This window comes from Vipera berus (genome assembly GCF_964194415.1).
Source record: "Vipera berus genome assembly, chromosome: 4".
NCBI lineage: Eukaryota > Metazoa > Chordata > Lepidosauria > Squamata > Viperidae > Vipera > Vipera berus.
In genome coordinates, this window is record NC_138206.1 from 39,820,461 (window position 1) to 39,840,162 (window position 19,702).

Genomic DNA, 19,702 nt, shown 5'->3' on the forward strand with positions numbered 1-19,702 from the left:
AGTAGAAAAATAGGGACCACTACGGTGGGAAGGTAACAGTGTTCCCTGCGCCTTTGGTGTCTAGTCATGCCGGCCACATGACCATGAAGACGTCCTCGGACAAGCGCTGGCTCTTCGGCTTTGAAACGGAGATGAGCACCGGCCCCTAGAGTCGGAAACAACTAGCACGCATGTGCGGGGGAACCTTTACCTTTACACTAAATCATATTTCCTCAAGATTAATATCACCCAACTTCTAGAAAATCAGCTTACAAGAACCAGCAACCTGCACCTAATCCTCCTCCTCCTTGGTACCTCTTCTTATTTATCTGAATCATGCCTATGTACTACATACGCATACGCATGTACTACAACTTTGGAAACTTTCAATATGAAAATCTTGTTTTCAGAATAGTCAAGACCCATAAAGAAATTGGAATGTACAGTATATTTTAATTCATTATACCCCGTATATAATATTTAATCTATCAATATTCTTGTTTGATCCCAATTATCAAATAACAGAAAACAATTGTACAAAATGCAAAACAGGTGACAGAATTTGGGTAACAGATTCTAAATATTCTGCAGTATTTCATGACAGAGGCAGAGACTCTTTTCCTGACATTTCCATGACAGGCATTCTTCTCTTCCAAAAGAGAATTTAATGAAGAAAGATTAATGTTTCTAAAATGGAAGAAAATCTTGGAAAGTTCAGCAGATATGAAGAACAGAACCAATGGAAAGGGAGAAAGAAAATATTAATTGGCCCCAATGACACAGGCTAATCTATATCCATTTATTAGGCCCAAATGTATTAGTTTATGACAGCATCTTCTTAAACCCATTGGTCTGAGGTAGTTTTTAAACCACCTAAATTTATTTTGAGTTCGATCACTGGTCTCTCTCTCTCACTATTACCCATGATGAGAGGTATGATGTTTCCAAGGTTTCTGTGTGTTTCTCAGTCTCCCTGGAGATGACAATGATTGAAGACAGAATCTTTTGCATGAATAATGCATGGACTACCACTGAACCACTCTAACTGGGAAAAGATTACTGTCAATGATAACGAATAAATCAAAATCTTCTAATCTCACAGTGGTTGGATATATCCTCTAAGTACATCTCATTCATCAAAAAACTTACCCCCTACTCAAGTTCAGATTATATATTTCTCAATTTTTCTACTCGCACACAGCAGTTATTTCCATGTTTACTCAGAATTATATCTCACACTGTTCACTTGGATTTACTCCCTTAAACAGCAATCTTATCAAGTCTTTTCTGATAATATACCCTCTTGAGGAAAATACTTCTGAAGTATATAGAAAGATCATGGGAGCAGAGATAAAATTATAAGACCTGCATAATTGCATCATCACACAAATGTCATGACTTATATATTTGAATCAAATGCCAGGATGCAAGTATGGAATAGCATTTGCACAATAATGTCATTCTACACATCATCATTTTGCAATCAGCAGAAATTGCTATAAGAACAGCTTGTACGGTGAACTATATCCTGCAGTAGTGATAGTAAAGGTAAAGGTTCCCCCGCACATGCGTGCTAGTCGTTTCTGACTCTAGGGGGCAGTGTTCATCTCCGTTTCAAAGCTGAAGAGCCAGCGCTTGTCCAAGGACATCTCCGTGGTCATGTGGCCGGCATGACTAGATGCCAAAGGCGCATGGAACGCTGTTACCTTCCCACCGTAGTGGTCCCTATTTTTCTACTTGCATTTTTACGTGCTTTCGAACTGCTAGGTTGGCAGAAGCTGGGACGAGTAACAGGCGCTCACTCTGTTACGCGGCACTCGGGATTTGACCCGCCAAACTGCCGACCATCTGAGCGACAAGCTCAGCATCCTAACCCACTGAGCCACTGCGTCGCTAGAGTGATAGTACTTCAGAGCTATTATAGTCATACTGCAAAGCTCAACAGTAAAATTTGAAGAAAGAAGTAAACAAAAAAGTTAAATCTTTAAAGAAAGAAAATATGATAGAACAGAAAATACATTACTAATTAATTTATTTGGTAACAAATCTCAAGGCTATCTCTATGAAATAATGGGAATTTTAAAAGCATCTAGAAAGAAGTTTTAATAGAATCTAGCAAAATTTTCCTATGTTAACTTTACATGAAACAGAACCTACAATTTATTTCACTTTGTGTAGACCAAAAGGCAGTAAATAATTTTCATTATTCACCGTCATGATTGCTTCAAGGATATTAAATGGAGTCAAGAATCATTTGTACCAAATGATTAGAAAGCTTAGAAAAGTATGCTCAGGAAGGCACCAGACTACCAGTTGTTCCTCACAAATTCAGCCATGACAAATCTACTCTTTCCAAATAAAATCTTTTAAATGTTTTCATTTGCAGTTAGTGTTGAGTTGGTTTCCACCCCTTACTCTCTACATTTTTTTTTCTTTTTGTGACCCTTTAATCCCTTTTATCAGGGTGGACTCAGGGTGGGAATGGAGCTGAGTGTTAACTGGCTGGATGCCCTTCCTGAGTCCTACTCAGAGTTCACAGCAGATATTTTCTCTTTCTGCCCTGATAAAGAAACATCTGTCACTGCCTAGTATTGAACTCTCAACCTTCCGAGTGGGATGCAAGCATCTTCACTTCTAGGCCACCACACCACTCACTCTCTGCATACCAAGGGCTTTTATAATAGGAAGATCAGCATACCTATAGACCATTCCATTCTCCATGCTCCCTTCTTTGTACATAGCTATAATGAAAATAGTACATTTCTGCAGTTCTTCAGATTACAGGTAGTCCTTGCCTAATGACTGTTCAAAGTTATACAGCTTCCAAAAGAATGTAAAGCCTGGAAAGCATTTCTGAGCATCCTAGAACATTGCAATGCCTCTTGTGACTGCATTTTGGGTGCTTGGCAACCAGCTTGTATTATGTAACTCATTGTAGCATGGCTATAGCTTATTATTTTATTTATTTATTTGCTGTTTTACAGCAGAAAAAAAATCCCCATTGAATATGCTGGATTCACTAAACACCCTTGTAGTTCACTTAGAATGACTCCACTTCACAACCATGGTAAAAACAATCCTTAAATCTATTCTGTCCCTAACTAGTCCTAAGGAGGGAGCTGTTCCTTGTTTATTTGGAAATAAGTTCATTTTACACCGACTTACTTAGGCTTCTTATCCTATCCCTCATCTCAGGCAGCCAAAACATCAAAACAGCAAGTTTGGCTATTGTAAAACAAAAAGAGAGTCTTGAGTAATAGAAGTGCATGCAATTGCTAATTGAGTCTCAATAACATCTGTCAAACCTATTTATTTTATTTTTATTCCACTTTTCTTTCATTTCATGTAACTCAAGGTGGCAAACTTAATACTACTTCATCCTCCTATGTGTAACAGGAATATTATTCTTTCACTGCTTCTTCATCTTTAAAGGCTGCTCTAAATTCCCCATCCCTTCAGAAAGTGGAACAGGAAATATCACTAACCATATCTCATTCCCTTCCTTGACAGGGTAATTGGTTTGATGGATAAGGGGAATGCAATATATATAATGTGACTTTGGCAAGGCCTTTGACAATTCCAGATGGCATTATCAAAAAATAATTGGAGAACTGTGAGCTGGCAGATGGCTACAGCAAGGTAACAAATTCCATGGGGGTAGTTGTGCTACAAAACCAACAAAAAAGTGTTATGGCAACTTAGATATTAACTATTTATTGGGGGATAACTAAGGGCTCTTAAAGTCCTCTACATCAGATAGTCAAAGCAATTTATTCCTAATGAAAGCACCCAAATATCTGTATAATAACATAGAAATACATCTTCACAATATAATCATACAAGGAAATTTCTAAATTGAATAGAATGAAAAGTTTTGATAAATTCAAGTTTCTCAAAAATCTTCCTATTTATAGTAGTTTGAGGCCATTGCAGGATATAGTAAACTGAAATAGTCTGTGATGGTTGACTGTCAGTGTTACATTTGTGTCCATTTATTATTATTATTTTGCTCACAGACAGCCTATTTATTTTGTACAAATAAAAATCAGAATTGTTGACAAGTGAAGGAAGCAATTAAATTCTGGATGGAAATAGGTATTACATTTGCAAAAATTGCCTTAACCTATATAAAATTCAATGCTTTCTTGCAGAAACTCTGTCATCTTCTTTACTACTAGCAAACAGTTGTTTTGAAGGTAACATTAGCCAAGTGAGGTAGAATAAAACAGAGGAAGCTGCACCGCTGTGCTTCATATTAACCTGCAACTGTATCTCTTTTGTTTAAATCAGTTACATCCTCAGAGAAAAATTGGTTGCTTTGGGTTTTCACAGAATCCTTTCTCAGCCACATACCTTTCCTAGAAATATTTTCTTCTGCGACTGCAGGATTTAAGAGAAAGGAAACACTTGCCTTTAGCATCTCATGCTAGAGAATAAAAGTAATTGTGTGAAGTATGCGTACATAATGTATAGTTTGAGGCACTGGAAGTTGTTGGTTTTTTTTAATATTGATTCCTATGTTTTTATTATTTAAATATATCTATTTTTTAAAAAAATCTCCCATTAAAAACAATATTAGACAATTATTAGTCTAATTAATTTGCATAAAATAATTAAAGTACCTTTCAAAGTGTATCTTTCAAAGTATTTTCCCTCAGCTTGTTGTGAAATCTGTTTATCCATTTGTTTAAATATTTACATCCAGACTTCTGAAGTAAATCCAAGGGAGTTTCCAATATTTTAAGAAATAGAATTTGTACAAATTGCAAATAAATAAGAGTCTATGTATCTATGTGTGTAGTGTTACATTAATAAAATTATTTCAATCGCATACAGAATACATGTGACAACATGGATACTTCACAAAACATGATAATGTTACAAATGTATTTAAAATATTTGTATTTCATAATTTGTGCTAAAATGCAACAGGTTATGTAATATTCAATAGTAGCATGTGCAAAATACACTTAAATGCAACTTGTATGTATTATCAATTTCTTTTTACAATGCATATTATAGACTAAAATAAATAATACTAAATAAATTTCAGAAAAAGCAAACATGAAAGAACAATGTTACAAGCTTTCTTTTTGTTTGTATCCTAAAGCAGGCATGTCAAACTGCCAGTCCACGGGCCAGATGCATCACGCCAAAACCGCACCCACCCCATTGCCAGCAATGGGGGGAAAGTCGTGATACATTGTGAGACGTCACATGACGTTGTGAATTTGACATGCTTGTCCTAAGGGATCACTATGGAAACATGTAACGGAACTAGTAATCCTGAATATGTTGCTGACAAGTTCCCATTATCCTTGGCCATTGGCCATGCTAGCTGAGGCAGGTGGGCAATGGCATCTGGAAAGCTTCAGGCTCCATACCCTTATTCCAACATTTTCTCTATTTTTCATAAATGTCTATAGAGTTTTTCTTCATTTTCATTCCCAGTACTCCCCAATGGATATTTCTCCTTATCGCTGATCTATTAAGCAATTATACTGTTTAACTAAATTTAACTGATCCCTTTTTGACAGTTGCAGCCTTGAAGTTAGAAAGTGTGGCAGTTGACTATAAACAGGTTATCTTCATTTCATTTGGCAGACATTCTATAGTAACTTGGTTATTTCTTATTTTGTTCTGTGTATATCATGTGTAATGGTTACTTACATAGTAATTATAAAAAAAGAAATGTAATTGTCTATGTATAGAAGATATTGATATAAAATCCACATTTCTAGATCAGGCTTTGTAGGAATTTTGAGTCCTTTATAACATCTGCTACATCAGTTGTTTTCATATGCTGTTGCTGATATATAAAGTTAGTATTATGAACAATTATAATTCACACCATTATTTGAAAAATGTCCGGAAGAGGCGGTAGCTCTTTAGTTTCATTATAAAATCTTCCTACATGATAATATTTAATATGTTTATGGTCACTGAAATAAGAAACACTGTAATATGAACTATTCCACACTAGTGACATCTATTGGTTTCCATTGCAACACATTTCTAAGTGAATTCAATTTTGATAATACATTTATTAGAGTGGTGCATCTGCTTCAAAAAAAAACTTTGGTGCATACCAGCTATGAATATAGCACTTATCTCCAACTTTTTAAAGCGGACTCATTTTCTCCCCACAATCATGAGACAGCCACCTAGGAAAAGACATAGTGATTTTAATGAGGAACAGATATATTTGATAGAAGTGCTAATCTAAAGTACTAAGTTTTACTAATGCAGAGCAGTGGGGTCAAAAATATCCAGAGAATACTATGAATCCTGAAGTGAAAGAGCCCACCTTATGAACATATTTTGATGATACACATGTGTACAAAGAGGTGGGGCTTTTTTCACATACAATCATTATCTTGACTTTCATGTGCCATGCTCCTAACACCACTGATTTAGTTTTTCAAAGAGGGATCCGTTGATCAAGTCATGAAGCATCATTCCAAATTATCTCCTTATGATGGTTTAAATACACTGTGTTGTCTTTAACCTGGAGTTATCCTTTTCCTTTTCAGCACCCTCCTTGATAGGTATGGTCAGGAAGGACTGGGCTTCTCAAAACAGCATTGCCCTCTCATGGCAAGAGCCTGCTTTTCCTAATGGAGCCATTCTGGACTACGAGATCAAGTACTATGAGAAAGTAGGTCTTGACTACAATAAAATAAAACCCTTGAATCAGCCTCTTATTCTAACATTTCCCCCCTTTTTGTACACCAACTTACAGTATGGCCTACAGCTGTTTATTTTTATGCCCCAAAAATGGCATTTTAATTGACAGATCCACTTTCCAGACAGCTGATATTTTCAGGGTTGTTTTTTTTCATTTTAGATTTTGTTCATTAAGAAACTGATTATTACTTTGGTTTGGCTGTACAACTGACAACCTGCTTCTAGTAGGTCTGCTCAGTGGTGAACTCAGTTAATAGTAAAAAAGTTCCAACCATGACTTCATGATGTGAAAAATATCACACACTTGGAAAAAAGAAATAGCATCTTAACCACTTAAAACTGGTAATGGAAATGAATTATTAGTTTTATGTACAACTTGTTATCAGTTAACATGACATTTATAATATTAATATGTCACACTATACAAATAATTTTAAATTATAATTTTTTATTCCAACTGCTAAAACTACAGGTGTGCTTTTGAGATATGACATGTCTTTTAATTCTTACAAAACACAGAGTGCTGATCATTATCGTTGCTTTTCAACCCCAATGTTGAAGAAAAAGTCCACAATATATACACATCAATCTTCCTAAACTATGTTGGCATTACAACACCCAGAATATCAGCAAACAGCCATGCTGATTGTGTATGCTAGCTATTGTATGAGACCATCAGTTTTTAGGAAGTCTTTGTAAAACACATTTGAGTATTGCTGTTTTTTATTGTTTTGAATAAATGCAAATATTTAATTTGAATCTAAAAGTAGATCACATATTATTATAGAGGTTAATTATGTGTCTATGATGCAAACAGTATTTTTTAAAAAAAATACAAGAAGTAAACACCAATATATATCAAAATACAGCATGGGATGGTTTGATTTTGAGGTGCCTGACTCCAAAAAGATTCTGAGCTGGTTACAGTTTTAAGAGTACATAATACAGTATAAAATAAAACATAAAATTACAAACATTTTAAAATGAACTTAAATACACAATGGAAATATATTTTCCTAGTTCCTCTTCCCACCTTCAATCCTCTGTGACCCCCTATTCATCCCAGAGCTGTTTTACAGAGTCAGGCAGAGTTTCCAAACTTTGTGTGGTTAAGGATGTACTACAAGAAAATATGATATTCACTATTTACTTGTCCTTCTTTCTCAACTATTCCTCATTATAATGTCATATTGCTTAGGAGTCTCTCCCATCCCCACAATGGGGCTGCTGGAATAGAAGTTTTCATTTCTTGAGCTCATTTTGACTCAAAACCATTTTGAAACATAAGCCCAGTATGTAGCTAATGTTTTTGAAGTGTTCTTTCCACTTTTCTTAGAGCAGTTCAGTTAACAGACTATCCTTTTGTATTTCTTCTGAGCAGTTATTAGTGTTATAATCTTTTGGAGGAATACTATCTGCTGCTGATAAATGTATGTAAGTTATAGTAGATATTTGGCTCAGTTGACAACATCTCTTTGAGGAAGATGTTCAATCTAGAAACATGAAATATAAACAAATAAATAAATAAATCTTATATTTTCAGTGACTATATAAACCAAATGTATCTTAATCAGTGACTTAAAATGAAAAGATTTCTGCATAGAAATACCTTGCTTTATGTCAGTGGTAGATATCATGTCCTTTCAAGTTTATTCAAGCAAATTAGAAATGAAATAATGTCAGACATATTGTTGTATAAATATAGATTTCCATTACTTAATACTCATGAATTCACAATGCAGTTTATTACACCAGCAAAATCTGTACTTGTTAATATAAGCTACATGCACATACTGTATATAAATCTTTATTATGCTGAAAGAAAAATCTAGAAAAATATGTAGTCAGACACTTGGCTACGTATAGCAATGTACAAAAAGCAAATGTGTTAATTATTTTTGAAATACTATTCAGTCTAGAACTTTTCAACACACTCTCATGGACCCAATTATGCAAATAGAAAGTTAGTGAAGAAGACAGAAAAATGATGTAGTATATAATATTAAAAAGTTATAAAAGAAAAGTTGCTTCTGCTAAGAATATAGATATGGAAAATATTTATACAAATTTAGGTTTGTTTGTCTCATATGAATAATATTGGGTGTTAAAAATAATAAATGAAGGACAAAGAGATATACATTATTGCCTTGCTTTTTCAAGTCAAAACTTTTTGTTTTATTAAGAAAACATAGTCATTTGTCCACTGTGCAAATTTACAACCCAACTAAGCCCAGTTAACAAAATATAATAACCATAATCATTGTAGACTTTACCAATTAGTATAAATCAGGGGTGTCAAACTTGCAATGTCACATAACGTGTTGTGACATATCACAACTTTTTTTCCACTGCCGGCAATGGGGTGGGTGCAGTTTTGCCATGACGCATCCGGCCTGTGGGCCGGCAGTTTGACACCCCTGGTATAAATGTGGAAGAGGCTGAATGCATCCATTTTTGTTACATTCTGTATAGTATGCTTATGAATATTGAATGTAATGTTGTGTTCTTCTGATATGTCAGACCAGAAAAACCAGACCCTTCAGGAGCAGAATTATCTCATTAAAGAGTAATAACCATAGTGGTATCATAAATACCAGTTTTAAAAAAAGATTTGATGGAGAAAATCACAAATGACTTAATATTACACTGCATATTGTTGACCCCCTAAATCTCACGCAATGTAGAGGACAGATTAGAATTGCATTTCTAAGTGACCTAATGGTTACACCCAGGTTCCAAACAGTTTTTGGTGATTTTGCCTACAGTTTGGTGGGCAGTTGTGTATTGTATCTCAAAGTTTTTACATACAATGGCATTCTAGAAAAGAGAAAATAAAAGATCTATAGAAAATCTTCTCTAAATCAACATCCTTCAACAATTCAAGGATGTTGAATTCTGCCAAGTGAATATCATTATTGTGGGACAGACAAATATCTTGCAAAGATATTTGTGGATGGTATGAAGAGTCACTATTATGAAGAACAAAATAGTGGTAATGAGATAAATATGCCCTAGTGTAGCCTGAATTGAATATTCTCTGCTTACTTCAATCATGGCATTTTTAAACCTGGTATAAATAAAGTGAGGATTGGGAGTCTATTGTGAGCTACACAAGAAACTATATGTTTCTTCTAAGATGAGGCAAGGTGGACAAAGGACACACCATGGTGTGATATGTTTACAATGTGCAGAAACATTAACTGTTTGGATTGCTCATGTTCAGCATTGATAAGTATTCCAATTAGATGGCCCAACAGGATGGATAGATGGATAAGTAGTTAGACAATATCACTCAAGCACATGAAACTAAAATGTAATTCTTATTTTTTCAAGATTTTCAGTTATTTCTAATATGTAATTTCATGAATCAGCATATGCATGAAACTATAGACATCTGAAATTTGGACATACTATATGCAGAGATGACTGAAATAAACAGATAATTTACATCAGTTTCAGTCACCTACTTCTACATTAGCTCCAAATTTGTTAAGAAAAGTATATTTTCACTCTTATCTGCATAGATTGTTGTCTTTCAGTGAGTCATGTTTCCCACTGACATTGCATTGAGGAAGGTCCAATGGACCTTTCATTTTGTTTAAATATACAAGTGAGTCACATTCTATTTATTCTATTCCCCTGCACAGCAGCTAACTTAGCCCTTATCATTATCTAGAATGAACTACGGTACTAAAGTTATGGCATGTTGAAATGTCAATATCCAGCTATCATTCACTGAGATCAGTGGTGGGATTCAGCCAGTTTACACCAGTTCGGCAGAACCGGTAGCTAATTTTTTGTTGCCTAGGCCCAGAATGGACTTCTGGAAGCAGCATTCACACAGAGAACTGGTTGTTCACATATTTGAACTCTACCACTGATTGAGATGCCTTTTTCAAAAATAATTAAATTTAAAATAAGCCATGGATTTGAATTTGAATTTGAAGATGATATTTGCACATTTTAGCAATTGCATGTTCATCATTGATACACAATTGTACTTCAGATTCTGTCTTACTTTGCTCCATACCATAATTATTTTTACCTGTTTTGAATCTTTCTGATAACTATAATTGAGAAAACCATTGACAACTATATCCCCCTGCCATTAGTTGCTCTCTTGATTTAATTTTATAGTGCTCTTGGTGGTTTGTAGAGTATCTTGTAACATTAACTGTAGTGTAAATTAAGTCCAATTCATGCTCTTGGAAAATAATAAAATATGGCAGATAAAAAGACTCAGTTTCACCATCCGAGCAGAAAATGATAAATATGCCTTAATTCTTGTTTTGGCAGTTCTCATTGCTTTTCCACAGTATGAAGGATTGGCTTCCTAATTTGTTTTCAAATAAAATAATACCCTTTAATGTGTCTTTTATCCTAGAGGAGGTGAAACTTCCCATAGCTGTTTTACCCCCAAGGTAATACAATTTATAGAAATACTGGGAAAGCTTTCTAATTTTAGAAGCTATTATCTCCAGTCACTGAACTGTGGGGCTATTCAATAAATCTATAGTCAAAGATAATTTACTATGGAAAAACATAATAGTAGTAGCTTACAGAAAAGATTTCAAGTCCTATTGCCATATAATAAATGTTTGTTTATAACCCGTTTAATTCAGACAGGTAGGCTTAAATCCAATGGAAAAAAATTCACTTCAGATTTATAAGTCCAGAGATTACCTAGATAATTAATGTGAAAGATCTTAAAACAGTACTTGCAGTGTTTTGAGCATTTTATAGGAACTGTTTGTCATTATCTTCAGGATTGCTTTGTCTCCTTTTGTTCATTTCACTGCTCTGCCACATTGGGAATTGGGATTAATGACATAACTTCTATTATTTGGGAGCAATTTCATAAACATGCACAACTTAGTATTTGACATATTGATTCCAAAGCTTTCATGTAGGAAAATTGGCATTAATGGAGTGATATATATACAGCTGAAAAGGAGTAATCAATATTTGAGCCATTTTAGTATTTTACAAGGTATATTTCCACCTCAGCTATTTCCATTTCAGCTATACTAATTTCTTCTAAATCTGTACCTTTCCATCCTATTGAACCTTGTAAGACCTTATAATCCTTTCCAAACTTCCTTGAAATTAAAATCTAAACTTTAATATATCTTTTTTAATGTTTTTGTTATGACAAATGCTTGTTCTGTTAATTATGGTAAGCTAGAAGCACCACCTGCAGTCTATTTGTTTCCATTCTCATTTATGTTCATTTTGCCTTTTGCCTTCTTTCTTCTTCCTGATATATAATTCAGTTATAATATTATTAAACTGCAGTTGACCCTACTCAGTTATATGTATTACTAATCCATCATCCTCTGGCAGTTAGTTATGCTAAAGCTCTGGATGGAAAATAGATAAAGAATTTTCAAAAGAAAGATACATATTCAGTAATTTCAAGGAACAAAACTTATTTTCTATATTATTTACTTATAAGTATAAAGAAGGGATATTAGATCTATTTGGATCTCTATACACTCCAACCAACTTTACTATTTAAAATAAATCATCAAACTCTGAGGAACACAAAATCTAAGGAACACAAACTCTTTAGTTAAAATAGGATAACCTTATTTGTAAAAAAAATATTGCTAGAAAAAAATATGTGGAATATCCATATTAAATAATTTATTGTAGTGAAACCGCATTAGCAGATATAGACATTCATCTTACTGATTAGCTCTCATCAGCCAGCCACAACCTTCTGAGATTCAAACCTGGGCTACTTGCACGTTAGGCAGCTGTGTTGATCTCTAGGCCACAGGCTCTTTCTCACTTTGTCAGCTGTGGAGAGAGACAGACAGACAGACAGACAAACAGACAGACAGGAAGAGAAAAAACACTCATTTTCTAAGCAATAATGACACTCAATCATATTCAGAATTTGGAAAAGTAAAGCAAAGGTAAATAAAGAGGAAAGCTACCTCAAAACTGTAAATTATTATTTGTGTTTATTTTCTTTATGTCCTTTTCATCCCTTCAAGTAGCTAATGAATATAGTCTCGTCAGCAGGTGTCCGAGTAATTTTTTTTTAATTTTCCCAAACCTAATCTGACTCAGACTGATGGCTCATACTGGGTATAATTAAAATCAACAGACCAATTTTAACAGCCACTTGCTAAGTTCATTTCAGTCATTTTAGGTATCAAGCACCATTTGTATTTCCAACCTCCCCTCTTCCAACCTTCTCCACCTGTTAATGTCAGCATATTATCTAATATGGTTATTGACCATCTGTGGCCCTATCTTCTCCTACAATAAGATTCCTATGAAAATCTAAAGTAAGCTCTACACTCAACCCCTTATCAGTTAAGTCAGAGGTCTTCAAACTCGGCCCTTTTATGACTCATGGACTTCAAGTCCCAGAATTCCTCAGCCAGTGTGCCTGGCTGAGGAATTCTGGGAGTTGAAGTCCATGAGTCATAAAAGGGCCGAGTTTGAAGACCCCTGAGTTAAGTGAATACAAACTGTTTTGTTTAGAGATCTTCAAGAATACATGCTCATTTAAGTATGTGAAGAGCCAGTTGGCCTCTATGGAAAAGAATTGGATCATCAAAAAGGAAAAATACATAGTTTAAATCCTGAAATACAGGCTACATGAATCAGAAAAAATTACATGTAGGAGTATTCTGTTGGAATTCCACTATTTTACTCTCTTTCACATGTATTTTCCCTGCAAGGAAAAACGGTTATCTATGTGCTGCATCATACCACTTAGCTTTCTAACTATATATATTCCTCAACATATGACTGGTCACATAATGACTGTTAAAATTACAATGACCTTGGAAAGTACATGTTCACTCTTAACTGCATGGATTGATAGTGTTCTCTTTCGATGAGTCATGTTTCCCACTGTCATCGTATTGAAGAAGGACCAATGGAGTTGCTTTCATTTTGTTTAAATGTAGAAGTGAGGCTGACGGGATTCCACAGGATATATTGAGCATATTATGAAATATTATGGTAATCAGAGTGTTGAAGTGAAATGTTATATGTTTTTCTTTTTTATTTCCCTTTTGTTGTTTCTTTATTTAATCTTAACTCTTTCAGGGTATTTAAGACAAAATGGACTTTCAAGCCCAGTAGAGCTTAATAGACCTATTTTAATAAGTAAAATGAAAGCAATAAAGTGAAAGAATTTCAGTTATGCAATCAGTCTGGATACTTGCTAGAGCAGAGGTGCCCAACCTTTTGGGCAACAGGGACAAGTTCCATAGAAAGAGATTTTTCTGCAGATCACAGGATGCATGGTTTTGTGTGCTGCCTGCATCCCACAGATGGGGCTTTGCTTGTTTGTGTGGACTGATTGCTGGCATGCCGTGGCCCTATACTGGTCCATGAACTGGGGGTCGGGACCCCCGTGCTAGAAAGCTTTATTATTTGATTTGATTTTTATTTTTTTTATTTTTTATTTTTTTTTTATTTTAATTCCATTTATATCCCGCCCTTCTCCGAAGACTCAGGGCGGCTTACAAGCTTAGCAGTAGCCTTCATTCTATGTATATGCCTGCTTATTAGGGCTTTCACACACACCCCAAGCGGCATTATTACAAAGTCAGCTTAATTGCCCCCAACAATCTGGGTCCTCATTTTACCTACCTCGGAAGGATGGAAGGCTGAGTCAACCTTGAGCCTGGTGGGATGTGAACCTGCACTAATTGCAGGCAGCTGGTGTTACTTAAGGAGGCATTAGCCCACTGCTCCACCAAGGCTCTTAAAGATTAAAGATTGGACCCAGTATCTGTCAACAAAATGAGACTTTCTTAGGGTCTCAGCTAATTTTTTTCCCTACTGCTTTGCAAGGTAGGAAATAGATATTATGTTGGGTTTTGAAGGATCAGTGGTATTGGAGCCACATTCTCTTTCACTACAAGGTTATGAACTTTAAGAGTCTGGTTGCCTTTTCAGTGATACTATAAGCTTAGCACTTGTTGAGCAGGCAAAATGTAATTGCTTTTTGGGGAATAGCATACTATTATGTTCTGGTTTGTATACTCTCTTTATAAGTGCATAAATATTTCATATTTTCCTTGTTCAGTTTACCAATGGATTGCTATTGCAAAATGTAATAATATGCTGGAGACTTCATTAAAAATAAATAGCAAAACAAAGATACCCTATAGGACAGGGATTTTTTTAACTGTCTATCCTCTTTTGAATTATGAACATGATTGATCATTTAATATTTTCCCCAGTGCTTCATTTTCCCTGAACACACCAACTTAATCATATAGCAATTGTTACATACTGCTAAGATAGCGATAATGCACTGCTTCTCTGGAGCAGCATGAAAAACTTTGCCATGCTATAAATATCTTCACTTTAGTTGCATAAGATTAGAGACAGTTTGGCCAATTTTATTTACAGAGCTTCATATTTCAAACCTGCAGTGCTAATACAACAGAATTCCTTTGTGGGAGGAGGGTTCCTTTTTTCTAGAGGTTTTTTTTTAGAATTCATTATTAAATCTAATATAAAACATCAGACATAAAATGCCTTTTCCTAATTAATACCCTATATTTATGCTTTGTCACAGCCCTTCCCAAGTGGGTACTTCTTGATATTTTATTATTCATCTTCCAGAATTCCCTAGGTTGCCCTGAGACTTCTGAAAACTGAAATGTAAATGGTAGCACTTAGTTATTGATTATATGACAATTTCTTTTCTAAGCATAATAATGATTTACTTATCAGACTGAAGTTAAGGTAAGGCTGAGAAATATTTAAAAAAAAACAAATTAAAAATGCAATTATGTAATGAACTGGAAAAATATAGCTATTGTTATTAAGCATGTAAATTGCTTTGCCATATCTTTTATCCCTCGAGCCTCACAAACTCAAAAAATGATGTAGTTTGACTTGTTACCAAATAAAATGTATAGAAACATTTTTTTCAAACTCACATGCTTAGAGCAGAAGAAAAGAGGAATCAAAGAAATTCTCAAAGAGTCACAAAACACTGCTATTCCTATCCATCTTGCAACAGTGGTAATGGTTGGAATACCTCTAAAAATAATTTCACTCAAGAATACACTTATTTTGAAGGGAATCCATTATAACCTATGAAAAATACACATGCTTTTAGTTTACCCTAGAGAGTTCATTACCAGTGCTACTTCAATAATAAAATATAAATCTGCAAGATAATTCTATGCATAAGAACACATTTCCAATCTAAGAAGATAATAACCCCATTTCTGAGTTACAAGATAAAATACAGAGTTAATTTTCCTTTCTTTTACCCATAGGCCTACCCATGGATAGTGCCAGCATTTTGGCACTACCTGCAGGTAGAAGTGAGTAGCAGACATTGGAATACTCCCATATTTATGCATTATGTTTTAGTAGTTATTTGCAATCTAAATATAACCATGATTTACAGTGTATAATCACCATTTTCTATAAATGTAGTTTTGTACTAATTTCATATTATGTTGTCTAATTACTAACTCTTGAATTCACAATTAGTCAACTCTTGCTGTATAAGAAACAGACATTTCTTAAAATATAGCTAAACCTAGCCTGTCCCACACCCATAGTGATGGCTTCTAGCCTTTGAATGAATGCAATTTGACATTAATTACAAAATTTAGTTTTGAAAGGTTGCTAGTATGTCACATGCCATTTTTTCTTCTTTGTCCCTCAGGAGAATGAGCAGCTCAGCTATTCTTCCACAAGGTCAAAGGCTCCAAGTGTCATTGTCACAGGTCTCAAACCAGCCACCAAGTACATATTTCATATCAGACTCAGGACTGCAACAGGATACAGTGGCTACAGTCAGAAGTTTGAATTTGAAACTGGAGATGAAAGTAAGTCTCAATCAAAGACCCCAAATCCTTGTATAACTGACAGAATTAGTGTCTGATGTTACAAGCTAGCCATTAGGAATATTAGGTCTAAACTGAATTACTGATTGAAAATGTTTATGTCTGTATGTATTCACATGAGTTTATTTATCACTCAGATCCCAAAATGTTAGTGGTTGAGTTTGATTTGAAACATGTCCTTTAAATGTGCAGATTAAATCCTGAGCTTTAATCTTATCTATTTATTTAACTAACTAACTAACTAACTAACCAATTTATTGACTACTCATTGTCAAGGTTACAACTGATGAGACCCAAAAAAAAGCTCTGAGGCTTCAAGTTTCCTCAAAGCATATGTTTATTGGATACATAATATCAGCATGGTCAAAAGTGAAACCAACTCTAAACCCTCCTCCAGGGATTCAATGTAAACTAGATGAAACATTCCCCTCCCCTCTACTATGCTATTGATCATGCTACCCAATGAAAGCAATTGGCGGGCTCTGTGACACTTCTTGCTCCTCCTTCCAGCACCTGTTGGGAATGACCTTAGGATGAAATAATTCTTTAAGAAAGCTTTGGTTACTTTATTTCTTCCCATGGATTTTATTAGGTTATTTTTGTTGGTTTGTTTTTGAAGTTCATCATAATTAGAAATCCATCATCTTTGACAAACTATCACTGATTGGTAGTTTGGTGGCACAGTGTTTAGAATGCAGGGTAACTCTGTCCACAACCTAGAGTTCATTCCTGGTGAGACTCAAAGTTGACTCAGCCTTTCATTCTTCTGATGTTGGGGGCAATATGCCCCAGATTGTTGGGGGCAATATGCTGGTTCTGTAAACCACTCAAAGAGCACTATAAAGCACTATGGAGTGGTATACAAGCCAAGTGTTATTGCTATTCCTGTTGTTGTTGCTATTGTGGATTGTGTAAATCTACTGGAAATTTTATATGTTTTACTCTTGAATAGGAATATACAATAATCATTGACCAAAGCTGAGCTTTACCAAATAAATTAAAACAAAGTCACAATTTTCTGAATGTTAAGAAAACTTTCCTGACTTCTGATTTAATGTCACAGCATAACAAGTGCAGGAAGATGGGGCTCCATCTTCTGCGTTCGATTTTGTCCCACTGGGGACCCTTAAAAGGGTCAAATGTCACCCCGGACAGGTGACGAAGGAGGATGATTGCAGAGGGGTAGCAGCCCTTCTGGTTGATCTGAGGAAGTCCTCCAAACTGGCGGAGGAAAGACTGGCTACATTCATGTAGCCAGTCAGAAGCTGCTGAAAACCAAAGGAAATAAGCACTAATGAGCAACTTTTGAACAATGTGGATGAAACTGGGTGAGACTCTATCCTCTCTTTAACTTTATGACTTTTTCCTGGAAAAAAAGCCCAAAGCAAAGAATCCTCCCAATGAGAGAGGGAAATGGAATTTCCCTCAGGGGAAAAAAGCGGCAATCTGCTTGGGGGGAAATGGAGAAAATTGTAAGATTAATTTGGAATCAATATAGATATATAGCTTTGAAATTTGGAAACTAAAAGTGCTTTTGAGACTTTTTTAGAAAAGAGACTTGAAAAGCTTGCAATATAAGTTTGAAACTGGAAGAAGGCGTTAACAACATCTAGTGGCACTACAATTTATTATGCTTAAAGGAAATTTGATGTGGAGCCCAAACTCAGATAAGACCTTGGGTGTCCCTGGAAACTTTCACTTTTGAAGACTGCAGCTGGAGAATGAAAAAAAGCCTCTTGTGCTGCTTATCTCCTTGGCAGAGACAATAAACTACTTTGAAATTGGCTTTTTGGATTATGAATATAAATACTAACTGACTTTTAGAGCTGTGTCATGGAACTATTCCCCTGTAGAAGAAACAGGCATGACTGATTGAGGTGATGGAACACTTTGGATTAATGAATAACTTTTAATTGTCTCCTTTCTCACTGGACAGAATGGATATGTTTTTCATTGAACAGAAAAACATGGACTTTGCTTATATTTGTTTAGGGGAGGCTTAAGAAAGGACTGATAGCCTTAAATGGTAAAAAAACATCTCTAACATTTTTCTCCAAAACCCTCAGCTTCACATACCAACAAGAAAATGCTGATGAATCTCAGAAAGAAATTTTTTCTATGTTGAAATCAATACAAGAGACAATTGTCTTATCTCATGATTAGACTAAAAATAATGCAAAGGAGATAAAAGAACAACTTTCTAATCTAAACTTACAAATTCAGAAAATGACTACAAAGAAGGAACCAGTAACCCAGAAAATAGAAGAGAAATTAGAGGAAGCAGATCCAAAGATGGAGGACCTAAAGGAAGGAATTAACAGACAGACAAATGAAGAATTAGAAGATGTAGCGATAATACTGGAAATGGAAAAGATATCTTACTTGTCAAGATCTCAGAACACATTTGAGGATAAGGAAGAAGAGCTGATTGAACAGAAGATAAAGCTATCAGGGGAACTGTGGAAAATTGGAGAAAGAGGGAGGCTGTTTAATGAATATAAATGGGCTGAGGACTCTTCCAAAAATATTTTAATCAAATTGCCTTTGTTACTTCAAACAATACACAAAAATAGGGGAAGAACTACTTGAGGACTCAAATGCATTGACTTGGAAAGTTAATTGGCAAAGGAAGAAAGCCAGAGTAAGAATGAAAAAAATAGAGGTTTTGACCCATTAGATGGGACATTATATTATTAAATAGATGTTTGATAGAAATATTGTTAGAAATAAAAGTATTACTATAATTAGAAAGATAGGATATGCAACTAGAATACTATATTTTGATATGAAACGTGAAATATGAAAATGCCAAGAAGGTCTGAATAAGGGAAACTTTTGGTTACCCAAATATAATTTACTATGAGAAAACGATCAGTGATAGAGAGAGGATATTATATTATTAAACAGATGTTTGAATGTGGTTAAGAAAATAGATAACTGTTAGAAATAAAAGTATTATTATAACTAGAAGGATAGGATTTCTAACTAGAATATTATATTTTGTTATGAGATGGGAAATATGAAAATTCTAAAAGGGTTTAAATAAGGGAAGCTTTTGCTTACCCAAATATAATGTATTATGAGAAAATTATAAGTGATAGAGATATTCTGAACATTGATGGGAAATTATTTTTTTAAAAAAGCAGGAAAAACAGGATACTGATTGAACAAATGGATTTTAAGTGCAA

The 19,702-nt window shown here is 34.6% G+C and overlaps 1 protein-coding gene across 1 annotated transcript in view; it reads left to right on the forward strand.

The window, feature by feature from the left end:
- Window positions 1-19,702, forward strand: part of EPHA6 (EPH receptor A6) — a gene marked incomplete at both ends in the record, with an annotated part of 480,657 nt that overhangs the window by 320,913 nt on the left and 140,042 nt on the right. The window contains 3 exons of the mRNA XM_081326348.1: window positions 6,513-6,637; window positions 15,936-15,983; window positions 16,334-16,496. Of these exons, the coding sequence (XP_081182474.1) occupies window positions 6,513-6,637; window positions 15,936-15,983; window positions 16,334-16,496 (336 nt within the window). The remainder of the gene's footprint in view (window positions 1-6,512; window positions 6,638-15,935; window positions 15,984-16,333; window positions 16,497-19,702) is intronic.